The following is a 27,465-nucleotide window of genomic DNA, read 5'->3' on the forward strand; positions in this document are numbered from 1 at the left end:
TAGGAGGTGGCAAGTTGGACTGAGCAGACAAGGAGACATTTCAAGAAAGGAAAAGGTAAATACAGCAGGAGCACGTAGGAGAGGGGACGTACGTGGAAGCTGCTGATACAAGTACCCAAAAGGAGCGCTCTGAAGGAAAAAATAAAATAAGTCAGTCAACTGACTGCCCCCCCGTCCCGTAGCACACACTGCACAACGCTCATCGAACCAGCTTCTGCCACCAGTATCCAGCTACCACCACTCTGTCCCACAGAGCCCAGGCAAGATCCTGCGGAAATGGTCCTCTCTGTCCTCCCAGGGCACGTGGGAAAAGGCTGGAGAAGAACGTGCTATTTCTTTCAGTCCAGAAATACTGCTTCAGCTACTTTGGAGCTCAGGCTGGAACAGGAGGTAAGTCGGTACCAGGCTCCATAATGAGGAGGAGGACAGCATCTGCTTCCCAACAAAGGTCGAGAAGAGCATGTTACCTTCTAGAATAAGCAGTCTTGTACTCGCTGTCGTTGGGATAACAGCTCCCAGGGCTGTTTGCCTGAAGCTGAGCTGGCAAGTTGCACATGCTCATGGTGGAAAATGGAGCACAAGGGGAAAAAAAAAAAAGAAAATGAGGCTATAACCCAAGCACAGTGGAAGAAAAGAAAAAAAAAAGACCTTCATAAACACAGGCTGAGCATTATTTAAGAGAATTTTTCTTTTCACTCGCTTTACTTTTTGCATACATTTGATGATAAAACAAAACAGCTACCTAAAAAAGAATACCTCCCAAAGCACTTTGTTATTAAAAACACACACTTGTACTATTAAAAGGGGGTGGGTGGGGGTGTGTAATACATGGCCAAAGAGAAGAGCATGCTGACTCTCGTGCTACACATGAAGGTTTGATTTTACAGCCTGCCTGGAAGAAACCAAAAAAGTTGAGAAGAGTGAAATTACCCTGCAAAGGATCTGTAGCACTCCTTAAGCGCAGAGGAGGAGGGTGGCCAAACTGCTAATACAGCACCAAGAAGCACTTAGGACAGCAATGACGAAGCAAGGTTAGCCTAAACAAACTTGAACTCTACACATTTAGCCATCTTCGTAAATCTTACATACAAAATAACTATGCAAAGCAGCTTGATCATCGTCATTAATGGAAACTGCTCAATATCTCACTGGGCTCAAACAAGCCTGCTGTTCCAAAAAACAATTTTGCTTTCACAGTTGCTTAACTAGTGTCTTACCAACTTCAGTATTTTATTCATGAAATATCTATTTCCCAAGCCTTTCTTAAGTTCCACCTCCTCCATTTTGACAAGCCTCATGTCCCTCAGCCTGCTACACCAGTATCAGAGCTGCTGAACGCCTGAGTGCCTCCACGCTTCTTGAATTCTGCCCTGTTCAAGCAACAGGTTTAAGTTATTTCGCTGAGATGTGGCAGTTCTTGGAAAAGGTGTCTTTTAAAACATTTCCTCACATTAGGATTAATTCTGAATTGGTATTAATTGTTGGAGGTTAGTTCAGAACTATATAATTTGTTGTATTTTATTTACTTTACCTAAGAAGTATTCTGGTAATTTTTTTCTCCTCCTTCTGATATAGATTTAGTATTTTAGCTCTACCATTACTTGGCTATGATTTAACATTTGGGGAAAAAAAAAAAGCACTTTAGAACCGTGTGTACAATTGTTCACTGATGGACAATTAATTGCTGCCTAAAAATCTTGCAAATTAAGCAACGTGCAATGGAATACAGTAACACATTTCCTTTACAAACCCTCATGTTCTCCAAAACCAATTTCCTGTTCCTAGGATAAACAATATTATTACTAATTTTAATCACCGGGACTTAACTTCAACCTCAAAATACAACCTTTCTAAATGCAGCTGGAGGTTTTCAAGTGATGTCTAACTTTCTTGCCTGTTATTTTCTCTTCTTTCTCAACAGGTTCTTTCTCATTGTGATCAAAGCTTTAACGTGTGAACGGGTTTTCTTCATTTCCTCTCCCCAAACCTTTTAAACATACTATATAAAAATGAATGTCAGTGTCACTCCGATACGTTCAGGGGCCTACAGTTACCATTGCTGTCTCTGTGATGAGCCTGTGAGTTTCATGCAACTTCTGCAGCTGGACTACCACTGTGCTGAGAAAGTATTTCCCCTCTTCCAAACTTTCTTCTGTTCCTCTAAATCCTTGCAATTAAAAGTCCTTGCTTTCTGATACCTTAACTGTACGCAAAGCAAACTTCTGCCTTATGAGTCTGCCTTTGCTACAGCCCAGCACAAACACACCTCGTGCTGCCTCGACAGTCGCTTTGACTTCAAGTTTCTGAAGAACAGCCCACTTCGTAATTCTAAAGCCTCTTAACTATGGTTTGAACATCATAAACATCCTTTAGCCAGAGTTAGCACCAAGGAAGTAGTCCCTCATCCTTTCTCCTAATTGGCTCCTTCCTCAAGCATCTTCCACCTGAAGAGGCTATTTTGCTTCTCCAGTTTTACTGGAAAGATGGAAGGTTTTGATTTGTTTTGTAAATCACTTGAGCTGCATTACGGGAAGAGACGAGCTTCAGAAATTCAGGCCCTCTGATTTTTGTCTTGTTGATGAATGTTGCTGCCTTTGTTGAATGATGGAGCAGGTTTCTTCACACTTTTCATTTTGGAGCTCATGCTCAGCAACTAAATAACTGAGGCAAATATTGCCCGATGGCCTCAGAGATTCTTTTAAGGAACATATTCCATGTTCTTTGTCAAGAAATAACAACCATAAGAGACATGCTGAAAGCCTCTATTTTCAGGACTCACTTGAAGTGGAGAGCTGGAAAGTTTAGGACTTGCCAAGGTCATTGGGGATGAAGATGATCTTTCAAGTTCCCCTGGTTGAAGAGATTGAGTCGTGTAAAAGGAACAGTGTAGTCAGACAGGGGCTAAATGAGAAGTCTTTCCACTGACCTAGTGGCCTGTGGAATGGATGCAACCTCTGAGGCTTCCCTGTACTTCCCTGTATATTCCTCCACGTAGACAGGGTACCTCTATCTTCACTTACCTCTTTCAAAGACATGGAAAGGGGTAATAGATGGGAGCGGAGCGCAGCATGGAGCAGTGTGGTCCACCATAGATATAGCACACTTAAAACCTCTCTGCTTAAGACCCAGGAAGGAATGACAAAAAAAGATTTTGCTCATTACTAACCCAAAATGAGAGTAGTTGATATTACAAGTCATGTATGAGGAGCGCTGTTTGTAGCATCAAGGAAGAGACTGAAGATAGAGTGAAGCCCTGAACTCATGAACAGAGCCTTGCCTTGCTTCTGCACAATCTATCACAATCCAAAGGATAAACCAACAGAGAAGCCAGTATGTTCACATCCAAACTGTTTTATGGTTATGAGGTTTCCACCATTTGAGGGCAGGAACTGATATGGCCTAACAAGGGAGCTTAACAGTTACTGCAGAAGATAAGATTCAATTAGGAGATCTGCAAAATACTGTGTGATTAAAGATGTGTGAAGATCACAGACTGTGTTGAACTGAAAGACAGACAAACAAAATCATAGCGGGTAGAAGTCAACCAGGTACAAGATGCAGATGGAGAGAGATTAGGACAGCAGGCAGAAAAGAAAGGATAATAAGGGCATTGAAAGACAATGCTAAATTTAGCAGGAGACCTAACTTTCAAACCATGAAGAGATGATCAAAGTTACTCTGTCTTCTGCAGATTTTCACTCAAAGTACAGCACAGAAGACTTTTGAGTCTCACAGACAATATACAGTCTTAAAATATATCACAAAACATGCTTTAGGACACTGTGCTGAAGATCTTCCCACACAGAAACACACTGCTAACCCTTGATCTAAATGAGGTCTGACATTTCCAAGGTGTATTTGCAACGTAGAACAAACCTAGTTTAGAAGCATGTCAGGATTTTTCTTCTTTTCTTATAGCTCTTTTAAAAAAAAAATTGATTTAATGTTATTAAAAATCCCGATGTTGTAACTTGCATGATCACTACAAAAAAAGTTTCCCATTTTGTGTTCCTCCTCGCCACAAAATCCATGCCTGAGCTTCTCACACAAGCTACCACACCACTGCTCACACCGCTTCAGCACGTGAGGGACCCTAATTGCTGAGACCCATTGCTCTGACCTACAGCAGTTTGCAGCTGACTCATTCTGCTAAGAACCAACTGCAAAAGCAGCATCCCATTTTTCAGCACCAAAATTACTGCAAAAAAAAAAAAAAAAAGAAAAATCAATCTCTAGAGAAATCATCGGTATTCAGTTATAAGTTACTATCACACAAAAAAAAGAATTTTTAATAAAACTGTGATTACTGAAAGACGTACTTTCTAAATATATTGTGTGGGAAATGATTACGGAAATAAGCTTCTAATGTTCTGTATAGAGATAACACACACACACAAACTGAGAGACAGGAAGACAATATGCAGTACAAAAGTTTTATTGACATGAGTTTGGGATGACTGTTTTACATATAAAGGTGAAGCGTTAGGAAACAGTTAGGTAATCCTTTCCTTTTCGAGGCTTAATTTGAGAAAAACGCTACTTTGGAAACTATAGGCATGACCATGTTACTGTCTGTAGCTCTCAAAACCACCTCCTGATAGCCCATCAGAAGGCATCTAAGTCTGCACTTTCCTCTGCCTACCAGATGAGGTATCGAGACAGCGAGCGTTTCCACATTATTACAATTCACGAGTATGTAACTGTAGCTACCGTTAGGAGAGACTGGGGAAATATTCCCTTTGTAGAAACTCTCCCTTGTGGGAACATGATCTACCTCTGTGGTGGGGGGGGAAATGAAAAAGACTTAATTTTAACTGCAACTCAAGTATCATTTCACAGCAATTACATCTTAAATCCACAATAGAAATTGATAATTACATAGTAACTCATGTTATCGCTACTACATTATCTCTGATAATACTGTAGTTAAGCTTGTGCTCAAATTCCTTTTCAGTAAAATCTGTTTCTGTAAAACATGATTATTTCTCAGATACTTTTAAAACACTAATGAAGTATATAAAAGTCTTTACAGTATACAAGAAAAACTAAGTTAATAAATGATCACATTTTCTTCAATTCTATCAAAGAATAAGAGTCTGAGAAAAATAACTTTTATTGCATTTTAATTTCTCAATCTCTTTCCTTTTTTAAAAGATAAAAGCTATAACGGAAATTCATGACATTTTAGATGAAGAGAAGCTTGGGAGAAACAAAATCACAATTCAGCAGGCAGGTGATGGGGAAATCAAAGTATTTAATATGGCTTGTAGCTGAAAGTAATTGATCTGCATTTCCAATCATTTTGGTTATTGCCACATTCCATTAATTTGCCATGAAGTGAAGATAAAAACATGTCTTTAAAATGCATGTTCAATAGCTTTAAGCCATTGCTGTACATATTGTGCAACTCATCTGAATGCAGTTTAACATGTGAACTTAATAGAATATATTTATGTACAGTATATACACAAACAGAATCCTGTGGTAACACCCCTGAATATTATCATTTAAATGAGTAATTTTCATAATAAAAGAAGAAAAAAAAAACATCTATGAAGGTGGCAAAACTGCCCATTTCTGAAGTTTAAATCAATATAATTTCCAGCTGATTTACATAGAAATAAAACTGTGGTCCTGTACAAACTTTACATTACAGGGAAACAGTTTATTTTTAAAAAATATTTACATATTTGAGTACTTGGTTCTTTGCAATAGAGATTATATGAACACAGAAAATTGTATGATAGGCAGGCTTATTTATTAGATTTTTCTATTTGTTCTTTTTTGTGCAAATTCCAAATCTCTCTTTTTGTGTTATTATCTGCCTCTATTTGCCTTGTATTACTGCTGCTGCTTTTTTTTGTATTCTGAGAAGGCTGGGTGACTTTACTTCTAGGAACAGGAAGAAAAGATTTAACTCTTGAAACACCCAACTCTGTCTTTGATTTATTATTGCTGCTTTCCACAGTTTGACTGCTGCTGAGAGGACGCATTCCATCCTATGAATAAAAAAAAGCATTTTCTGTATAAATAATTATTGCCATTCGACCTGAAAAACAACCAGCCAACCCTACCAGCCCCATGGAACCCTTGTCATTTACAATCTTTTGCAGTTTAATATGACAGCTTCTTGCTACTTGGTGAACAAACAATGGCTCTTTTCTGCTTCTTTGACTGAAAGGAAGTATCATCAACATCTTAGAATACCAAACTAAATCAATGGGGTTTTTGCATTCCCACTGAAAAAAACTTAAATTTGATTCTCAGAGGTCTCAATTTCAGAAGTACCCAAACAAAAATACATGTTCTTTCTTTCATTACTGTGGAAAAATGACAGCTGCAGCCACAGCTAAAAGGGAAAAATGGAAATTTAGGTAGTTATGAGCAAAAAATTCACCTTTAGAGCTTGAATAAAGATATTCACTTTTTTTTGTACCATCAAGGCCATAAATAGTAACAAAATAATAATGACAAGAATAATGCTTCAAGAATGGAAGTTGAAATGCTAGTTACATTTTAATCCATAATCTTATAGATTGCTTTCTTATAAATTAGATTTTAGCATCTCAAATTATTTATGCTAAGAAGCTACATTCTAAAAGCTGGACCATGTTCACCCTGCTCAAATTTAGATACCTGAAGTCCCTAAGTCAGGTATGTTGTCACTTTTTGTTCCTTTATAGTCAAGGAAAAGGAGGTTAGTTAAGCCATTTTACGATGGTCAGTAACATATGTCTTTCATGAGAGATGCCTACCTTTCCACTGACAGGAAAGGAGAATTAGGACCTTAACTATTAGCATCAGTTGAATCCAGATCATCATCTGGGAAGCAATATTAAAAAGTTCATTTTCACCACCAGCTACTGCTCTTTATGTAAAGGTTGGTGGCATGAAAACAGACTATTCATCACTGTCTGTTCCTTATTAATCCTTGATTCCATCAATTTGTTTGTATCCTGGATCAAAGATCAGTTTTCTCTTTCTCCTTCACATTCCTGAAAGCATTTTTTCTTCCAGCCAATTAAAAGAAAAATTTAATCATGGGTATGTTGCCCTTTTAAGTAATTTGTCTCATTACTGTTGCAAAGATCTCCTCTGCTCATGCGGTATTGCTTTTCTTGCCTACAGAATTCTATTTACTTTCAGAAAAGGATGCTTTTCTAATCTCAAACTCTTTTTCAGACACCAGTTCTTGCAGCTGCATAGGTTTGTCATCGTTACAATTGCCTCTAAAAGTTTGACTTCTGCTTTCAAACTGAGACTGTGCTCTTCTAGATTTTTGATAAATTTGTTGTAGTAATGACTAAATGTAGAAACAAAGCTTGTCATTCAATTAGACCTCTTTCCCCTCTAGCAGAAGTTTGGGTTGTGTTTCCTTCATTTTGGCCAACATTTTCCCACAAAGATATAGGAAATCAATTTTTTTCTTCTGTATGAAATATCATGTCTTCTCAAAATTTCTACCACTGAGAGCTTTGACACCAGAGCAGCTAAATTCTACTTAGATAACAACACTTAGGAAAACAGTGGTTTGAAATCATATACATTTGGGTCATCACTACAAAAAAAAAGGCATAAAAATAAACCATGAGCCAGCAATTTTACATCAAGAATTTAAAAAAGTTTTGTGCTTTTGCAAACTTACTGAATAACATTAATTGTGGAGAAAAAATGAACCCGGAGCTTTTATTTCTCTCAGAATCTGATGCAAATAACTTATAATGTCAAAGTAATGTCAACAATACTTGGCCTAGGGAGAGGGCTTTATGTAAACATGAAAGCTGAAGCAAATACATCCATTGTTTAATAAATCTTTAGTTTCCATTAAGACACATGGGAGAAACTTGGCATGGTATGTCTAGCAAGTTTCCTAAGAATCATGACAGTTTATTCTTATAATAAACAGGGCACTGGAACACTAATTCTTTGGATCCAATCAGGAATTCAGATTTTGGAGAAACTCAAGACACCTTCCCTATCCTACTACAAAACTCGTTTCACCTACCTTTTGTGCTGTTGTTTTATTTGGGTTAGTACCACTTGCTGAAAATACAGGATTGTTCTGAGAGTTATTAAACATCAATAGCTCATCTTTAGAATCTGCAATCTAAAAAGGATAAGAAAATGGTGATTTTTTAGTTATTCACAGCAGAGATTATGTTTCAATTTGCCAAATCCTGGAGTCTTAATTTTATTTTCTTGTAGTTCCTGTGCAATGCATTGCATAAATATCCAAAGAACGATTAAAATATCTTTCCTTTACTCTTGAGTGCGTTTGTAGGAGATGGGATATAAAGAGAGAGATTTCACAACGACTATTATCAGAGAAAGATTAAACATAAATTTCCAGAGCAATACTATTCAGCAGAGCTCAAGGGCAGTTTCCCATTAAATTTTATCCAGCCCCAGGAACATCACAGAAAGGAATGATCCTTTTCTCTTCCTCCTGCCATGTTTCTTCCTTGCTATGTTCCGTCAAACCTTGTGACCATGCAATAGCAGACAAAGTTTGAAAACTAGGTACTTTATCCTGGGGCAAGCTGATCCGATTCAACTCTGCAACTGCAAAAGTACTTGATCCCAACATAACAGAGGCAGCAGGAACATATTCGAGTGAAAGGGCAAATTAAGAGTAGAAGTACTTATTCTGATGGCAGCCTGAAATTACACCACACAAAGAAAACATGCAACAGCACCCTTACTTCTGCAAGGCTCTACTAGGCAGCTAGGGAATTAACAACAGAAATTCCAGTCATGGATGGTTCCACCCATGGTGAGGAAACTGAACAAAAGACAGTGACATCTATCTCCTTCCTTATCTAACCCATATTTCCTTGAATTGTAACAATGAGCAATTACATTTCACATGTTATTAAACACAATTTTAAGTTGGTTACCATTTCTTTAAGCACATCCCATTCTTTCAAGGATAGGTATGGTAAATCCCTGCTAACTGACTAGTGATTATCTTGCCAGCTTGGTGCATGTGACTCATGCAAGTACTGTAAATACTTTTTAAAAAAATACCATAATAAAGGATTTCATTAAATAGGTTGAAAAGTTTTCCCAAACACAGTATTTCTTTTTTTAATAAAAACTTGGTTGACTTCTAAGAATAAACAGAATACTTAATAAAGCAAAACTGATGGAATTGCTGTTCAGGGAGATCCTAGAGGATGTAAATGCACAGCCAAAGTGGACAATAGCCTAAGACTGACTCTATCTGTGTTGCAAAAGATACGGATCAGCTGCCCAGGAGTGAACACAGCCTGCTGTCACAGCCATCTACTTCAGCTGTGCTAGGAGGAAAGAAGGAAAAGAATAAACAGCTATGGCTACAGGGAGAGCTGGATGCTTTTGGTGTAGAAGGGAAAATGAGAGAGATCCACGGCTCCACCCTCTGCTCCAGCAGGCCTCCCATAACCACCCACAACCCATTCCAGGGTAGAACTTAGCCCCAAATCTATGAGCCTTGCAAGCCTCCTCCACTCTCTTTTGCCACTGTTAAAGAAAAAGAATTAGGCCAAACCATTCTTTCTCGCTTGGGGCAACAAAACTGAATTTTGCCTACACAGCAGAGGAGCTTTGAGCCAGTTCTGTGATGGCTAGTGGGACTACATTAAACAAACCAAATGTGCAATGCATATGAGGAAAAACTTTCTATGTCTTTAAGACTACAAAACAGTTTCCCAGTGGAAGCAATGATAGCATGAAAGATAACATGGGGAACAATAATGCAGAGAAGGCTATTGTCTCTAGCATTTATGAACTTATAAGTTTCAGCCTCTACTGCAAAAATCTCTTCAAGAAAAAATAGTGAAGGTGTAATTTAAAATAAGGTATATTAAACCAGAACACTTACCCTCAAATCTATAATTTATTAGTTGACTTTGGCTTATTCCCAAATAATTTAATAATTTTCTTCAGTTCAAGCAGTGCTTGTAAATGAAAAATTTATTTTAAACACGTAGAAAACAACTGCATACGGTAATGACATAAATTATTTAAAAACCTTGTGTTTACCTTGCTTATATCAGGCTCAGATTTGCTGGAACACATACTTTGAAGTTCCTGCACAAGGTCTACTTCATCATCAGAACCAAGGGACAGCCTTTGCTCCAGATTTAACGTTCTCAATTGATCCCTCTCTGAAGATCTGCTTAAAAACAAACAAACAAACAAACAAACAAACCGAGAGAACAATTAAAATTAAGCTATGATACAGAATTTAAAAATAAATATTACACACACCTGGAAAATAGTAATTTCTTTCCAAATGACCTTTACTACTACTACAAACAGAAAGAAAATAACATCTAAGTAAGTGGCAGCAATAGTTGTCAATAATTGTTATATTATAATAGATCTTTCTATTCAAATTATTCTCTCCATTCTGAAATTCTAACAAAGGAATCTTCTGCCCACTATCTTCAAAGATTCTCCTCTTTTTAAGATGAAGCAATCAATTTTATTCCACTCTCCTTTTTGGACTTAATTCCAAACACTTAAAAAAACCCTGGCATACTGGAAGCATAAGTATTCTATGCTCTCTGTGCCTGTGAATGTGGTAGAACCAAGGTTTCAGATTAAAGTCAAGTCTCAAATGCAGTTCCCTCTGGCTAATTCATACACTTTCTTAGAGAAACTCTGTATCGTTTAGACTAAAATGTGTGTACTATGCCATTTTGAATTGCCATTCAGTAAGCTAAAAGAGCCAGAGGAGTTTTTAAAATACAATGCCAGGTGAAAAAAAGCATACGGTTGGCTTTTCATGGCAGAGGAAGTGTTACATAATATTCTTAAGTCATAGACTATTCTGTAACATAAAGACATGTAGTGCTGCAAGGTTTGAATTACAGAAATGGGTTCTAAAATTATATCGAAGCACATAAATTTTGTTTTCTCTCAGAAAAGAAAATTAAAAAGGATTCCTTCCTTCAGATGTAGAACCAAAACATTACTAAATACAAATTCTTCATCTGTTCATTATAATGTGCTGGTTTACAACACAATTTTATCATCTTTATTGTTTGCTAAGTGTTACAAATATCAGAAATTAAAACTTACTTTGTGGTGAGAGAAGCTCTTTTCTTACAGTTTGGTTGCAACATAGTCTTAGATTTTATACCTGCACAAAAGAGAGATTGACTTATTAGTGTGTTATCATGTGTGTTGATTTCTTCATTCTAAAATCTGTGATAAACTGGGAAAATGTGTTCCCATTTGCTGGCTAATTATATCAACAGAATCTGTCAAAGATCAGAATACATCCCTTGAAACTGTTCAGAGTAGCATTAGGGCCACATGGAACTGCTAAAATGGCAAATGGGGCATGAGTTGCCCAAGCTTTTGGAAGACAGAACGTGAGGTTTCTGTGCGAGGTACTTGAACCACCCTTACTGGTTCCCTCAATGAGAAATCACATGTCAACAGGAAAATATTTAAGTTTGCTTCATTTAAGTAAAATCAAACAACTTATCCTTACTTGGAATCAGGCACAACATTTGATTCTGATAGTCAGAAATGGAAGGCTACTAAAATTAAATTCACCATCCCATTTTTTACTCATATTCACAGATATTAACTGGACTCCAGGAACATTCTCAGGTACAACATACAGTATCAACCATCCTACTTATGTTCATTTGATTTCTTAAATCCTCTTAGCCGGATTAGATAAATTCGCAATTCAAACAGAGAACTAGCAAGCAAAATCAGGACATTAGAGTTGCAGTTCAGCAAAAGCAGACTTCTTTTTGAACAAGAGCTGAAGAAATGAATAGCTCAATTTAACATTACAAAGTCCCAAGCATCAGGTATTTCAGTCTTTTATATATGACATAATTGAGGCTAGAATCTGACAGTTTCTAAAGTGTGTGTGTGGAGAAACCTCTTTCTCTCTAAATCCCTTCCTAACACTTCTCTCTGAAGGAGTTACCTTCATTTTCTGAACGCAAAAATAAGTTGTTTGATTTTGTCCTGTAGAAGCTTTCCTGTTCAACATTGTATTTGGTTATGGTATTCTCAAGTTTTCATTCTAGACAGATGTGTACTTTTAAAAGAATAATATGTTGCTTCTGCATATATCCAGATGTTATCCCTGTGTAGTAAACTGCTTGTTAGATGCCTTATGATCTTGAGGTGGAAAGAGATTTCCAAAGTGCCAGCTACTAATATAACTTTCACATTTATACACATGCATAGACCCAGTCATATAAAGCCTTCTTTATCAAGCAGCATACTGAAAATGATGTGGAAACTTCTTGAAAATTTTACATATCTGTGACTACAGAATTTTTTACATTTATGTGTTGCAATTAAAGTGAAAATCAAACAAAAATCTTCAATTTAAAACCAAAGATCTTTTCCTTCCACTACAGGGCTTCTAGATTATTCTACTCAATTTATCTAATAAGATTGAACAAGGGATGCATGATCTGAGGATGCATGTATTCATTTATTTTTACTTGGATTCAGGCAATAGAAATTATTGTAGTGAAGCTATAAAGTATGTGTAAAAAACCCCCCAAATTAGATATACTGTCAATTAGGTGCAGAACTAAAGAGTACCAATCAAGTAATGAAGCTTTCTCTTATCTGGTATTGAGGAAGAGAGCAATAGAACATCATTCTTAAGGGCAACGAAGCTGGTGAAGGGTCTAGAGAAGAAGTCTTATGAGGAGCGGCTGAGGGAACTGGGGCTGTTTAGCCTGGAGAAGAGGAGGCTGAGGGGAGACCTCATCGCGCTCTGCAACTACCTGAAAGGAGGTTGTAGCGAGGTGGGGGTTGGTCTCTTCTGCCAAGTAACAAGCGATAGGACGAGAGGAAATGGCCTCAAGTTGCGCCAAGGGACGTTTAGACTGGACATTAGGAAAAACTTCTTTACTGAAAGAGTGGTCAGGCCTTGGAACAGGCTGCCCAGGGAAGTGGTAGAGTCACCATCCCTGGAAGTATTTAAAAGACGTGTAGATGAGGCGCTTAGGGACATGGTTTAGTGGGCATGGTGGTGTTGGGTTAACGGTTGGACTTGATGATCTTAGAGGTCTTTTCCAACCTTAATGATTCTATGATTCTATGATTCTCTGCAATATGAGGTGGAACCAGTGCCCAATCTTCCACCATCTGAGCCAAAGCCTACCTCATTATCAGACAACAGGAAGGGCATTAGAACAAACAAACAAACAAACAAAAATTAATTAGGATACCTCACAGTCACAAAGAAATAATTTTGGGGAAAAAAAAAGTGAACAATTTTTTATTGGTAAACATAAACCTAAGTGTTAATTGAGAATTTTTAATTTTTAATTCATGATGTAGAAGAAAAGTTAGATTCATATCGATGCAGCTTAAACCCCCACACCTTCTTTCATAATTGAAAATAGAAAGCTTTACCTTCAGTATTTGTCTCCTGCTTATTCCATGGCTGGGAGGATAAATGGCCTGACTTTTTGCGAGGACTTGTGCTCACTTTTCTCCAAGAAGCATTCTCACCTCTTTTCTTACTACAATTTTTGTAGCTCGAAACCACGGATAAAGGAAAATTTCCTCCCTTAAAATCTGCTATATAATTATCTAGCTCTGAAACAAAAGTAGAACAACATTAAGAAGAATTGACTGTTGCAAATGGTTCTTCTTTAACTGCCTTACACAACTACTTAGTTTAGTGACTGTAAATGCTTTTAACCACACACCTCCCATCATAATTACAGTTATGTTTTGTGGAAGTTTTAAAAAAGGAATCAACCAGTTAAAAGCCCCACTTTGGCAATGTACGACGACTTGCTTTTCCGACTGTTCACTGTTACCTGTTCTGGGTAGCGGACAGCCATGCAAAACAGCTTTATTTAGCAAGATACTGAGAGCAGCTTTAACAACAGCCTGTTGGCCTTGGCTAGGATTTTTGTTGGCTATTGCTTGTCCTGGTACAGATGGTCTTTTCACAGAGGCTCTGGAGAGTATTGCTTCTTGAACTCTGGGAGCTATCACAGCATTCCATAACTTGGACATCCACCTGTAGGCACACAAACAATCCCTTAACTTCAGAGACAATTATCAAAACCCAAGATTTTATACTTTGGGTAACATATCAGATTTTGCATTTTCAGGAAGCACATATATTTTGGCCTTCCTATTGTACCCCATGTCAGAGAGGAATTGATTTTATTTAAGGCTTACTTGTTTGTTTTATATTAAATTATTTGACCTGAATTTCTTCAGGTTGCTTTGGCAAACTATTTACCATCTGATGCCTTCCCTCCTTCAGATCAGGACTATAAAACGTCATTTTCATTTTAAGGCTAAAAGAAAGAATATCCCAGAAAGATGTGTGTTCATGTATATACAAAAAAATCCTCTTTCACCTTTGCCGGTGCATGGAGAAGTTTCCATGCTTGCAGGTGTTCTTTCATTGCCTATTTGCTGCCAGAGTGGGAAAAAGGAGGTATTCAGTTATGATTGCACCCTTTCCAGTATTCTTCCATTTCCTAACTTGTCCAGCTCACAAGACCTTTCTATTCGTACAGAAATCTGCCTTGCTCTCACTCTCCTTTTGTTTATTTGATCTATGGTGAACTGTGTTTCCAGGATGCTGTGGATTTTCCAGATTGTCTGGTTTAGAGACTGGGTCCGATTACAAAAATTTGTTTCAAAGGGACATGGTTCTTCTGGGACTTTTGCTTTTCTAAGAGAGAAATATTATGCTGTTTTAGCACAGAAGTGAAAAATTTGTATTAGCAAATAAATAAATGCTATTTCTTACAGCTTATAGTTCTCAAGGCTAGGAGTTTCAGGCTTAGGGCTCAGCTCACATCTATAACAGAGACTGAGACAATCTTTTTTAGCTCAGATCCAACTCTTTTTTTTTCCTTATACCCTCTTATGGGAAGAAGATGGTAAGATTGAGAGTCAGAGGGTTTATATTAAAGGTCTATAAGAAATGATAGGCTATAATGCTGTGTTTTAGCTTTACAGAAATCCATTCAGAAAAAGTGAAGGCTAAAATGTCTGTTTGACATAAATGAACCATTTTGTTGGATACGTTGATATGGCATCTTACTGCCCAAAAGATTATGACAACTTTTTTGGCCCTTTTTTTTTTGTGTGTGTGGGGTTTTTTGTTTTGTTGTTGTTGTTGTTTTTTAAAATTAGAATGCATGAATCATTTGATAGATGTATTTTTGGTTAGTTATGAAGCATAGAATTGAGGTTTTATGATATATAACCATACTGCAAAGTGCTGGTATAAGCTTGATAAAAGTTACATTACTTAGAAAAATAATTAGTACAGTTATTAAAATAAGATGTAAAATGCATCCTGGAGATGTTCCTTGAAGCTTCCTTAGCATAATGTTGTAGATACCATTCCGTATAGACACAGTCTGCTTCTGCTAGCTGAATTAAGCTACCAAAATAAACAATTGCTTTCACTTTAGTAATAAAGAATTCTATCTCTCCATTTCTGCCTATGCAAGCTCTTGACATTTTGCAATACTGCTAGTATAAATGGTCAGAAATGAACTCTGCAAAGATAAAACTAATTGAGCTCATTCTAACCTAACAGTTAACAACTGATGGGCAGTACAATGCCATCCTCTCTAAATAAAATTCCAACCTGGTGTTTAAATTCAGCCTTAAGTTTGCACTCATCTTGATCAAGTCCCCAGTTCTTTGATATAGCTGATACTTAGGAAAGGTGTAGCACCCCCCTGCCCCTGAAAAAGAGCTGTAAAGTGAAACTCTTTCCTGTCAGAACATCATCTTTAATTCCCTAGATCAAAAAAAGAGAAAAAAATGTAGCTAAAACTTTCCTCATTTATTCCCTCTAGTCCCCAAAACATGTGAAGCTACATGAAACAGCACACAGCAGGAAACAATTTCCTGTCACGCCTTCTCTCTCCCTTCCCAGCTGTCTGCTTCTACCACTCGCCTGTGCTAACACTTAGCCCAGAACAAATACCAGTTTGTAGATAGCTGTCTACTGTCTTAATGAGTTGAACTGACTCAGTGAAGCTTTAACAAATGCAAAAAGCAGCAGAATAGCACAATGGAGAGGAGGGGCAAGAAGACAGGAGTGGTTAATTAGATTGAAATAACAGCAACCAGTGAGGTGCTAATTAAACCTATTTATTGCTGGTTATATGACCACACTGTTAGCCATCACGCTACTAAACTAAAAGCATCCAGTAAGTGCTCACTGGAGCTGTGCTTTTAAATTGTTTATTAGTGGACAAAAACTACATTAAAATGAGGAGTCAGATGGCATATCACTACTGTAAAAGACATTTTGGGGTTGTGCTCAAAATAAAGCATTGTTAATCCAGTCAAAGTTACACTTAGGAGAAATCCAAACTCAGAAACGCATAATTAAAGTATCTAAAGAATAGTTTTTCTGTCCTCTACTAATGGCCTTGCAATACATAAATGATTAAGACATTTCAGAGGACATGATTCAAGAGGAAGACAGGAGATGGATGCATGGTATACTCTATTCTTTTTTTATTTCATAGCACCCATAAAATTTCAAGTCAATGCTACATCTACATTTAGACTCTGATAATTACTCTGGATATTAGATAATCTGTCCTTTTAGGGAAAAAAAAAAAAAAAAAGGGAAAATGAACAAGCAAAATGTATCAAGAACTGCAGACAGAACAAAAGATGAGAAAGCCAGTGCATATGCTAAGCAAAGGACACTGGAAGAAGGGTTAGCGGAAACTAGTGCAAGAGAGAAAAGTCAGAGAGGGAACAGAAGTGGCAATTAAGGAGAACGCTATGATGCAGAATGAGAAAAGTAATGTTGCATTGCCAGAAACCAACATTATTATTTGAGTTCTGAATAAGTTTGAATTTTAATTAGGGGCTCATTACCTTTCTAATGTACCTAAGCAACATCTTAGTATGAAATTAATATATTTTAAAATTCTGTAATTATTTCTTGTATCACTTGCTAGCATTTTCAGGAAAGTTGGGATGTGAGCAGATGTTCACGCAATATGCACTATGCAGGAACAGACAAAATTTTCATCATTCTTTTTTTATTTTACTGAACATCTAACCATGTGTATAGCTAAAAAATATATATCTGCCTTATTTACTATGCTAATACATCTGTGAAATTTTATGTGTGTTTAAAAATGATACCAGATATTAAAAAGAGTGAGAAATAATTCCACTTCTCTAGATTTCCCTCATCTACAACTTTCCTCAAAAGGAAACTTTACCAACTTTTCAAGCTCAGAATTCTTGAACCTTAATTTAGTCTGTTCGCTAATGAACAGTTTTCTTTACAGTGCTGTCTTGAAATGAAGAACAAAACCTTTAAAGGGTTGAGCAATATTAGCCATTCCAGTACAAGTAATATTTTGCAACCTCTGTGTCAGAAAATATCTGAAAGATCACAAAAAAAGACCGACTTTCAACCGGTGTTAGACACCTAGTTCCCACTTGTGTCCTTCAGAATTGCCCTTCTAGTAATTAAATATCAAACAAAAGTCTTAAAACTTTCAATAACTTCTGCTAAAATATTTTCAAGGTTGCTGAGTCAGATGGGTTTTGGGAGAAGCATAGCTGCTACATTTGTAATAAGTATCTAGTTGGCACTGACCAATGTCAAACAGGAAATAGAAATCTTACTTCACTGTCGCTTGGCCATGCCCTGGCACCACAGGACAAGAGAAGAAATGTTTTGGCCCCATAAGTGCTTCAGGCGCTCCTAGACGTGATAAGCAAGAGTTCAGCTGGTGCCAAACAGCAAGAATCCAGTCTATGATCTTGCACACAGGATCACATGGAGGAGGCACTTTGCCTCTGAACTGCAGAGAAAAAAGATGTTTGACACAACATAAGCCCTCTGCTGCAAACACTTTCCTTGAAACCCCAAGAAGGCTTGCATTTTTTTTCCCTGCGATATTGCTATTATGAAAATCAGGAACAGTCAAAAACTGGTCAAACTTTTTTACAGAGTTTACTGAAGTCTTGTATTAAAACTTATTTCCCCAACTACACTTTAAAAGATACCTCCTTACCAATAAACTAATATGTCTCTACTTTCTTGTGGGAAACTGAGACACAAATTTGGCAGTAGTGCTTTGTCTATGGTGTTTAAGATTAGGATTGCAAAATACACCTACCATATCCTATGCAACACATATGATATAAATAGGGCATATAAAAGAACATACAATCACACTGAACAGGAACATCTGACCCAGGCATATCCTCAGTGGATTTCTATATTGATTTTATACTTAGTAGCAATGAAGGAAAGATGCCTTCCTCTAAGACTTACATTTTTTAGCACGCCTGTTAAAGGCAAATTATTTGGTGCCAGAAAAATCTTCTATTTCATCTGACTCTAAGTTACAGTCTTCATCATCCTAATCCTAGGATTATCTTCTGGAACAGTTTGAATTAAAGGAAGCATTAAAAGATGCCATAGTGTTTGCTAGCACTGAAGCCAGAGCTTCTTGACAGTCTACAGGTGAACAATTTAATGTTAATATAGAAAAACAGTTAAAGTGTTCCCATATATCCTAATAGCCCAAAATAAGGGAAAAAGAGCTTTTCATCTGAAAACAAGACTATTAAGGCACAAGCAAGGATCTCAGAAATAGTCTATTGTTCAAACAATAAATGTGCTTTTACTTTCCCTTAGATTTTTATAACAGATTAAACTTTCTTCTATTTTTAACATTGGAATCCACTATTTTAAGAACCACACCAACTAACATTTGAGTTTGCAGTTTGCATATAGCACATGTATGTATTTAAAAAAAACATACTAGCACACTGGGCATTTTTATTCATTATTTAATTAGGGAAGATACAGGAAGACACATGGCTTTTTTCTCCAAATAGCCACCATCTGCATATATGCTTTAGAGAAAATAAACTCAGTGAGATTACTACCCAAATTCTGTTCAACTTCAGTCAGAGGTAGGAACCTATTACATTGTTAAACTAACCTATGAGACTAAGGATTGCTTTTAAACCTAAACAAAATAGCCTGAAAATGACATCTATTACATGATGCTACAAGTTCTGTTAGCCAAAGCAGTTTGGCAGAGTAAGTTTGATCCAGCCTTTGTGAACAAGTCAGAACACCACTGCTTCTGCAATTGTCTGCATTGCTGTATTTCTTGGCCTTGTGCTCAACTGAAGACAGTCCTTCTCTTTGATCTCGAATGATCTATGATCAAAGTGTTTCTGTCCTTTTATAAAGGGGCTTAGATCACTAGATATTCTCCAGTGTAGGCTTGAGAATACAGTCTTTTTCCTCACAAGGATGGAGGAGAATTCTGCTACATACTTTTATTGCACTGTCCTCTGGCCTGTACCTCATTCCAGCACTATAGCGTATCTGCAAGATACCAGCTTCAACCAACCCACCTACACCTTTTGCAAGGATTCTGGAAACCATTCATACCCTCAACCAGACAACCACTCATGATGGTTCCAGCTTACTATGTCTGTAGGGACTCAAAGATTTAAAGCACATGGGGGGAAAAAAGTAAACAATGTTTCCCGCAGGAAAAAGTATTTATAAATAATTGTGCACCTGAAAAAAGTGATCTAAGAAAAGTAATCTATTACGAGTTTCACTGGTACATTTCACATGATTCTTTTTTTATATTCTGTATTCCTGTTCTTGCTGTTGAAGAATATCTGGGAATGTTTCTAAATTTCCTCATTATCATAACTGCAATGTTCAGTTACCACACACTTCCACTTTAGGATCTCTGTGAATCAGTAAGCTTTTATAGATGAGAACTGTGGCACAGGATACAGGAGATGACACCCCCAAGGATAACCAAGATATGTACAGCTGAACACTCGGAACTGACAGTGGGTCTGTTGTCCCAGACCAGGACTTTTTACTACTGACAGTTTTTTCTGTTCCTAGAACAATCTCCCTTTTTAAGCCTGTTCAAAACTCTGCTGCCAAGAATATTTTCCTTTGCAGCTGTTTTGATTAAACTCCCCCTCCCAATGTCTAACACTGCCTGGCTGTCTGCAATAGCTGCTATCACACTGGAATGATTTTCTTCCAAATGACTTTCAAAATCCCACATTCTGCTTTTGCCCACATCTTTCTTTTCATTTCCCATCCTCCATTTCTTTATTCATGTTAAAACACACTTCCCATCTTTATTCTCTTTTGGACTTTTGTTCCAGCTTCAGCAGGCCTATTGGGTCAAAACAATTTCCCTACTGAGGTATTTTCACTCCTCTTTCCTCTTTGGTTTGAAAATCATGAAAACTCTTTTTGCTGCTTAAAACTTAGACAATACACACAGGACATATAACTATCTTATTTTAGATATATGTATTGGGTCTGCTGAGATGAAGTTAATTTTCCCCAGAGCAGCCCTCATAGTGCTGTGCTTTGTATAGGTAGCTAGAAAGATGTTGATGACACACCAGTGTTTTGGCTACGGCTGAGCAGGGCTCGCACAGCATCAGGGCTGTCTCTCCAACATTCCCCCCTCACCAGTAGGCTGGGGGTGGGCAAGGTCTTGGGAAGGGACATAGCCAGGACAGCTGACCCAAACTGACCAAAGGGATATTCCATGACGTCTGCTCAGCAATAAAAGCTAAGAGAAAGTAGTAGGAGGGCAGGCATTCATTATGAGGATGTTTGTCTTCCAGAGCAACCGCTACATGTACTGAAGCCCTACTCCTTGGGAAGTGGCTGGACATCACCTGCTGATGGGAAGTAGAGAATAAATCTTTTGTTTTCCTTTGCTTCCGTGCGCGGCCTTTGCTTTTGCTTTATTAAACTGCCTTTATCTTGACCCATGAGTTTTCTTTCCATTTTATTTTTTCCCCGCCTGTCCTGCTGAGGAGGGGAGTGATAGAGCAGCTTGGTGGGCACCTGGCGTCCAGCCAAGGTCAACACACCACAGTCCTTTTTGGCGCCCAACATGAGGCATGAGACAATGGCAGTTTTGTATTAAGCGTGCTATAGCTACAGGAGCTTGCCACTTAATAACTACTATGCGGGTCACGGAGTTTTTTGGCTGCGCTGCTTATCTCTTTATTTTGCTGAGCTTGGGAACGCTTTAATACAAACAATGGTTATGTGCTTTGCCCTGGCATTGATGGCCTTGCTGTGCTGGGAGAGCTATCTTGTGGAGAGGATGAGGGTACGTATCTCCCTCTTCCTACCCGGGATTGATGTGGATGGTTTTATTATGCAGGTTCCCAAGGTCCTTGTTCACCCTTACGTGAGCTGTTTAATACTCTAATTAACACTGTTAGCATATTATGGAATATTTGTTTGTGGAATCTGGCGTTGTCCTGGTGTAAGAGAGGACAACGTTTGCGTGAGGCAATACTGAAATGTGCCCTGAGGCGGCCGGTCCTTGGATGGCAGGCTGTGTGGAGGGATTTGGGCAGGTTCCTAGGGCTGTTATCACCTCCCATAACCAGGGACTTTACGCCTGAACAGGCAAGCAACCCTGGTAGACTGACACACCACCTGATAGAAGGGTGCCTTGCCTACCCCAATGAAAACCAGCGGCTTCTAGCACTGTACTGGGGCCTGGCCTGTGCCTATCAAGCCACAGTCCAGGACTCTCAGAGGACTGTGGCTGAGGCAGGGACCCAAACAACAACTACAGTAATTGCCCCAGGAGTGAAAAAGAAACATCAGACAAGGAAAACAACGGGTCCATATCATCGATTAGTAAGGGAGGAGGAAGAAGAGGAAAGGTTTGATCAAGAAGCCAGTCCTTCAACAAAGAAATTGGAGGAAGGAGTGAGAGAATTAAGACAGGAAACGGAAACTACCCAGTCCCTGACCTGAACAGAACTTCAAGACATGCGGAAAGATTACAGCCACCAGCCAGCTGAGCGGATTGCTGCCTAGCTGCTCCAACGCTGGGATAATGGGGCCAATCAGAAGGTATGGAAGACCAACAGCTGGGATCCCTTGCTAGAAACTGGGGAATTGAGAGAGGAATTGGAAAAGAGGCAGTAATTTGCAGTAGTCTCTGGAGACGCTCCTCTCAAGTATGAGGGCAAGATATCCATTCAAGGAAGATCTTGTGAACTCCCCAGGAAAGTGGACTACCGCAGATGAAGGCATCCAGTACCTGAGCGAATTAGCAGTGCTGGAAGTCATCTACAGTGATCTAGACAATGATGAGGTCTCCAAAGGTCCAGAAGATGTCCTGTGCACATGGGTCATGTGGAGGAAAGTGATTCAAAGTGCCCCAGCATCATATTCTAACAGCTTGGCAGCAATGTATTGCCTGGATATGGATACACCAAGTGTGGAGAGAATGTCTTCTTGGCTCCAAAACTTTGAAGAAAATCTCTGTACCTCCTCATCCCTACGGGCCAGTGCCTTGGCTGTCAGGGGCACCCCACGAAATCAGTCCTCTCCTGCCCTGGTCAGAGGGAAAGGGACCCCCAGGCGCATGCCGCATGGAACACTCTGGTTCTTCCTGCATGACCAGGGGGAGGACATGAGGAAGGGGGATGGTGAACCCACCTTTAAGCTGGAAGCCCCTGTGCGCAAACTGAGAGGGAAGCCAAGAAGGCTGTCAACTTAGTTGCTGTAGAGACACAAGAAGGCAATCAGCGATCTCCCAGACACAGAATAACTGAAATTGATCCTGGTGAGGGGACTTCTGGTCTGGCACTACAAGGGTCAGACAATGAATACTCTGACCAGGAACAGGAATAGAGGGTCCCTGCCTTTGGCCAGGAGGAGGAAAGGGATGACCGGGTATACTGGAGTGTGTGGATTCGATGGCCTGGCACATCAGACCCACAGAACTATAAGGCTTTGGCAGACACTGGTGCACAGTGTACGCTGGTGCCATCAGGGTATAGGGGGCCAGAACGCATCTGGATTTCTGGAGTGACAGGGGGATGCCAGGAATTGTCGGTATTGGAGGCTGAGGTGAGCTTAACAGGGGACAAGTGGGACTGGTCCAGAGGTCCCTTGTATCCTTGGCATAGACTACCTCAGGAGAGGGTACTTCAAGGGGGTACCGATGGGCTTTTGATGTAGCCACTGTCAACACAGAGAAGACCAAAGAGCGCATCTGGATTTCTGGAGTGACAGGGGGATGCCAGGAATTGTCGGTATTGGAGGCTGAGGTGAGCTTAACAGGGGACAAGTGGGACTGGTCCAGAGGTCCCTTGTATCCTTGGCATAGACTACCTCAGGAGAGGGTACTTCAAGGGGGTACCGATGGGCTTTTGATGTAGCCACTGTCAACACAGAGAAGACCAAAGAGCTATTTACCCTGCCTGGCCTCTCGGAAGATCCTTTCTTTGTGGGATTGCTGCGAGTTGAAGAACAGCAGGTGCCAATTGCTACCAGGACGGTGCACCAGCGGCAATATTGCACAAACCGAGACTCCCTGGCTCCCATCCATGAGCTGGTTCATCAACTGGCCAGGGTCAACCCACCACAATATATAGAATAAATTCCTCAAGAAAGAGATTTTACATTTGCTGAACAGATTCTTACTATCATGCTTACACAGAAGATGAAAAAAATTACTGAAGGATGTTTTTATATAGTGGATAAGCAAGTATCCACAGTATCATTATTTGCAGACAACCTGTGTGTTTATGTTAATCAGCCATGGCCACACACCTTCCCATATGAGGCCAAGCACAACATTTACAGATACACAGAATGTATCTTCCCAGAAATGAATGTTTTTTTCCTGAAATAACTTAGTTATCTGCTCAGCTTTTGACATTACCATCATACATATTTCACAGACCTAGTGATGAACAAAACTGCTGAAGCCGATTCAAGTTCTTACCTTGTTTATAACTTTTCTTCTTAAAAACCTTTGAAGCAAGCCACGCATTGGTTCCCCATCCCACCTAAGTTGAACCCAACGGAAATGCTGCTGACCCAGCAGGTCAGAGCCATGAAGATGACACTTTGCGATTGTCCCCAGTAAAAAGCAATTCTCATGAAAGTAAAAGGCACCAGAAACTCCATTTGCTAAAAATGAACCATAAAAAATTTTACTGAAATACTCAAAGCTTTGACATGATTTCATATAAAAGCAAGAAGCAGTGACATAATTAGAAAGAAAAAAACACCTAAGCTAGCCTTAAAACATATTATATTTGGTTAAGAACAACTGTTTGCAATAAAATATAAAACCTGAACAAATTACAATTTTCTCCTCTAAGTTCCCCGTTTGTCATGTATTATAATACAACTGTACTATAGCAAAAACATTTCTCCATTCCAAATTCTTTAAATACCTCTTTGAATAGTGCAAGGATTTTCTGAACTCCGATTCTCAAGAGGTGCCAGAAAATCTCCTAGTAATTCAGATAAAGAAGCTCTCTCCAGATTTTCTAAAATCACAATGGTTGTCTTGCTTACAGGAGGCTGTTTAACTGGGACCAGACAAGCTGAAATGTAAAAATCCCATTAATGTCTACTTATGAAAGTTAACTTTTATTTATGTGTACAGCTTTTACTGCTACTAATGCAACAAAGGATTTTTTTTTTAATTTTTTGCCTTTTAACTTGTTCACAGAAGCAGACAGACTGTATAATATGTTCAAAACTGGAAGCATAAAATCAAACAATGGAAAGAATATCATACTGTACAATAAGAAAAAAAATTGAAAGCAATTATTAAAATAAATTCCTGAAATGGCTATAATGGGATCTTCATAAATAGGAAGGATTTCAGCACACTGGAAATAAATACAACAGAAAAGATAGCAAAGATCTCTGGAAACATTTCATTCATTTGCTGTAATACATCTTAAACTTTTAACATGTAGTCTTTATACCATGTAGTGATAAAAGGATTCAGAATATTCCATGTTTATAAGAAACTTAATCATTCTGTGAGATTGCCTATTTGTTTGCTAATATCCTCTCTTCAAAACTTCCTTTGATATCTTTAAGAATCACCCAAATAATCAGAGCTAGTTTGAAGCACAAACAGTAGCATCTGAACCTAATAGGCATTAAAATTTTATATATATATCTCCTTTTTTAACATTTCAGATCTTTTCCTTTATTTTTCCTGATTTTAACATCTTACTGCTTAAAAAGATACAGCCTTTGCAAGTGTTCTTGTAACACTAAATCCCAGAGGAATGCTTCTGAAATACAAATATTAAACAAAACACTTGTCTTGAGTATATTGTGCCTTGCATTGTTTCAGAACTTTTTGAAGGTGGTACTAAAGATAGGCATTAAGGAAAATGATAAGTAATAGGGCAAAACTTAAACTGTAGCTGATGATTGCTATTTATTTGCAGTTTCCTGAATATTACTGCCCTGTTTTACTAAAAGGATATAGCTGGATAGCAGGGAGGACAGGTACCTCCTCTGCGTCTGATGGAACCATTTAGAGAGAGGAGGAGAGTGGTCTCCTAGGAGAGGGGATGCAGCAGAACAATGGGGCAAGAAGCAGGCGGAAAAATGAGAGACTCAGCCAGCAGCACAATGCTGAAATGCAAGCACAGACTATTAAGAAAAGTGTGTTGCTGACACAGAGTAAAGCATCCAAAAGAAGAAGCTTTCCTAAGAGACAGTGGGTAGTAAACAAACCAGACTATGAATTATTTTCTTGCCTGCAGGCCAAACACAAAAGCCTAGCTGACTTCTTTCCCAGCAATGTAATGGCACTCAAAATGACATGTGGGAATAATCACTGGCACAAGCTATCCTCCAAACTGTGACCAGGATTTCCTGGGAGAAAAAACTGACACAGACTGAAGTTACACGAGGAAGGATGGTAACAAACAGAATGGAGCACTGCACCCCATTGTATGAGCCCATGGGGTGGCTCTGCTTTTGTTCGTGAGCAGAGGGGACTGTGCAGAGTTTGTTGCAACCAAGAAAGCCAATGAAAGCTACAGGATGAAAGCATGCTTGAAGGATAGGCCCACACTGCAAACGCACAGTAGGTAGAAGGCAGCATTCAATCTCACTCACTGAATTGTAGTTTCTCTATTAAAAAGTTAGTAATTCTAATTTGTTTGAATAAAACATTTGCTTATGAGATTCAGATTCCTCTTTGTGTTTCTGGTCTGCCCATACTGAGAAGGAAAAAGGTAGGGCCTGATCCTCTCAAAGGTCTGGCTGTCTCAAAGTTTCATCACGGTAGCACGTGAGAATGCATCCAGAGGAGCTGCATTGGTACAATTGAAATTGGTACAGTTTCAAATGCCTAAAGCCCAGCCTCTTTCAATACAGAAAGAGAAATGTGAAAATCACAGCTCCTGAAACACAAGGTTATTCCAAGCAGTAATGAATTTATCACATTTATTTTTAATGTGAATGACCATATTGAATGAGAGGTAAAGTTAAGATCCTAGAGCTGTAGAAGAGGCCTTAATAATAAAAGCGGAAAGCCCAACATTTTTGGATGAAAATGAGGTCTTGCTACCAAGGTTAGATTCAAATTATATTGCTTGTTTTTGCCAACAAAAAACCCCAAAAATGGAAAATGGAAAAAAAAATAGAAGAAAGCTGCAAAGGAGTGAAAGCAGCTACATATCTGAGAAGTGCTTGCAAACAGCAAAACTGTGTTTGAGCCAAAATTAATTTGAACAGTACAAAAGAAAAGGAAGCATCATATCATCCTTCAGGCTCTTTTATTATATATTCTATTATTTCATATATTATATATTAAAATTATATACTATATTATTACTGTATGGTTAATACTATGGCAAAATAAAAGAAATCAGAGTTCGGATGCATGAGTATGGGCAAAACGCAGCACAACCTGCCCATGAAAAAGCCGTCCACAGAAAATATTGCTGTTTTCTTCACTTTTAGCACTATTCTATTCCTTTTTTTTACGTTCTCCTTCCTACTTCTGACTGACCCGTGTGCCCCAATTCTTCTGCTTCCATACTTAACTTGCCCATTTTCACTGTCATTCATCTTTAGCTACTTTGACCTTTTTTCACTCTTACCCATTATTCATCGTGAATTTACACAGGTATAGCCTACCGACCACTCTTCATTGTGGAGCACCCAAGTAACAGGAATTTAATCTACATGTAGCTATTCACATCCATTAGAGAAAACTGTTCATTTTAATAGAAATTCAACTTTGTCCTGTAGTAATGGGTCAGAATATACACACTAACATTTGCCTGCCCGAGTAACAAAATTTGGCTCAGATCCACACATAAGTATCTAGCAAACAAACATAAATCAAAACCAAGTGGTCTGACTTCTTAAGAATTCTTTCACTGCTCCTTTTATTCCCAGAAAGGTAATAATTACAGCTTCTCTTCTCATATTTTTTTTTAAAAAAAACATTAGAACAGCTACAATAAGGCAATGATAGACCTTCATTTCTGATTCAGTAGATCTGAACCATAGCAATCAACTTTGAAAGGCTCACAAACAAATGGAAAAACGAATGAGACAGAAAAAATATTAAGAACTATTAATTTTACTTAAATGGCACAAACTTTTGACAGCGCTCCCTATTGGAC

The 27,465-nt window shown here is 38.4% G+C and overlaps 1 protein-coding gene across 1 annotated transcript in view; it reads right to left on the reverse strand.

Moving 5' to 3' along the window:
* Positions 1-5,259: 5,259 nt before the first annotated feature.
* CTTNBP2 (cortactin binding protein 2) overlaps positions 5,260-27,465 on the reverse strand; it is a gene marked incomplete at its 5' end in the record, with an annotated part of 54,926 nt that continues 32,720 nt past the window's right edge. Inside the window, 10 exons of the mRNA XM_009579579.1 lie at positions 5,260-5,999; positions 8,006-8,107; positions 10,024-10,156; positions 11,068-11,128; positions 13,393-13,578; positions 13,806-14,011; positions 17,632-17,810; positions 23,790-23,977; positions 24,247-24,399; positions 26,739-26,741. Coding sequence (XP_009577874.1) covers positions 5,754-5,999; positions 8,006-8,107; positions 10,024-10,156; positions 11,068-11,128; positions 13,393-13,578; positions 13,806-14,011; positions 17,632-17,810; positions 23,790-23,977; positions 24,247-24,399; positions 26,739-26,741 — 1,457 coding nt within the window. The remainder of the gene's footprint in view (positions 6,000-8,005; positions 8,108-10,023; positions 10,157-11,067; positions 11,129-13,392; positions 13,579-13,805; positions 14,012-17,631; positions 17,811-23,789; positions 23,978-24,246; positions 24,400-26,738; positions 26,742-27,465) is intronic.

The sequence above is a fragment of the Fulmarus glacialis genome, unplaced genomic scaffold, assembly GCF_000690835.1.
Source record: "Fulmarus glacialis isolate BGI_N327 unplaced genomic scaffold, ASM69083v1 scaffold1386, whole genome shotgun sequence".
In the NCBI taxonomy this organism is placed as follows: Eukaryota; Metazoa; Chordata; class Aves; order Procellariiformes; family Procellariidae; genus Fulmarus; species Fulmarus glacialis.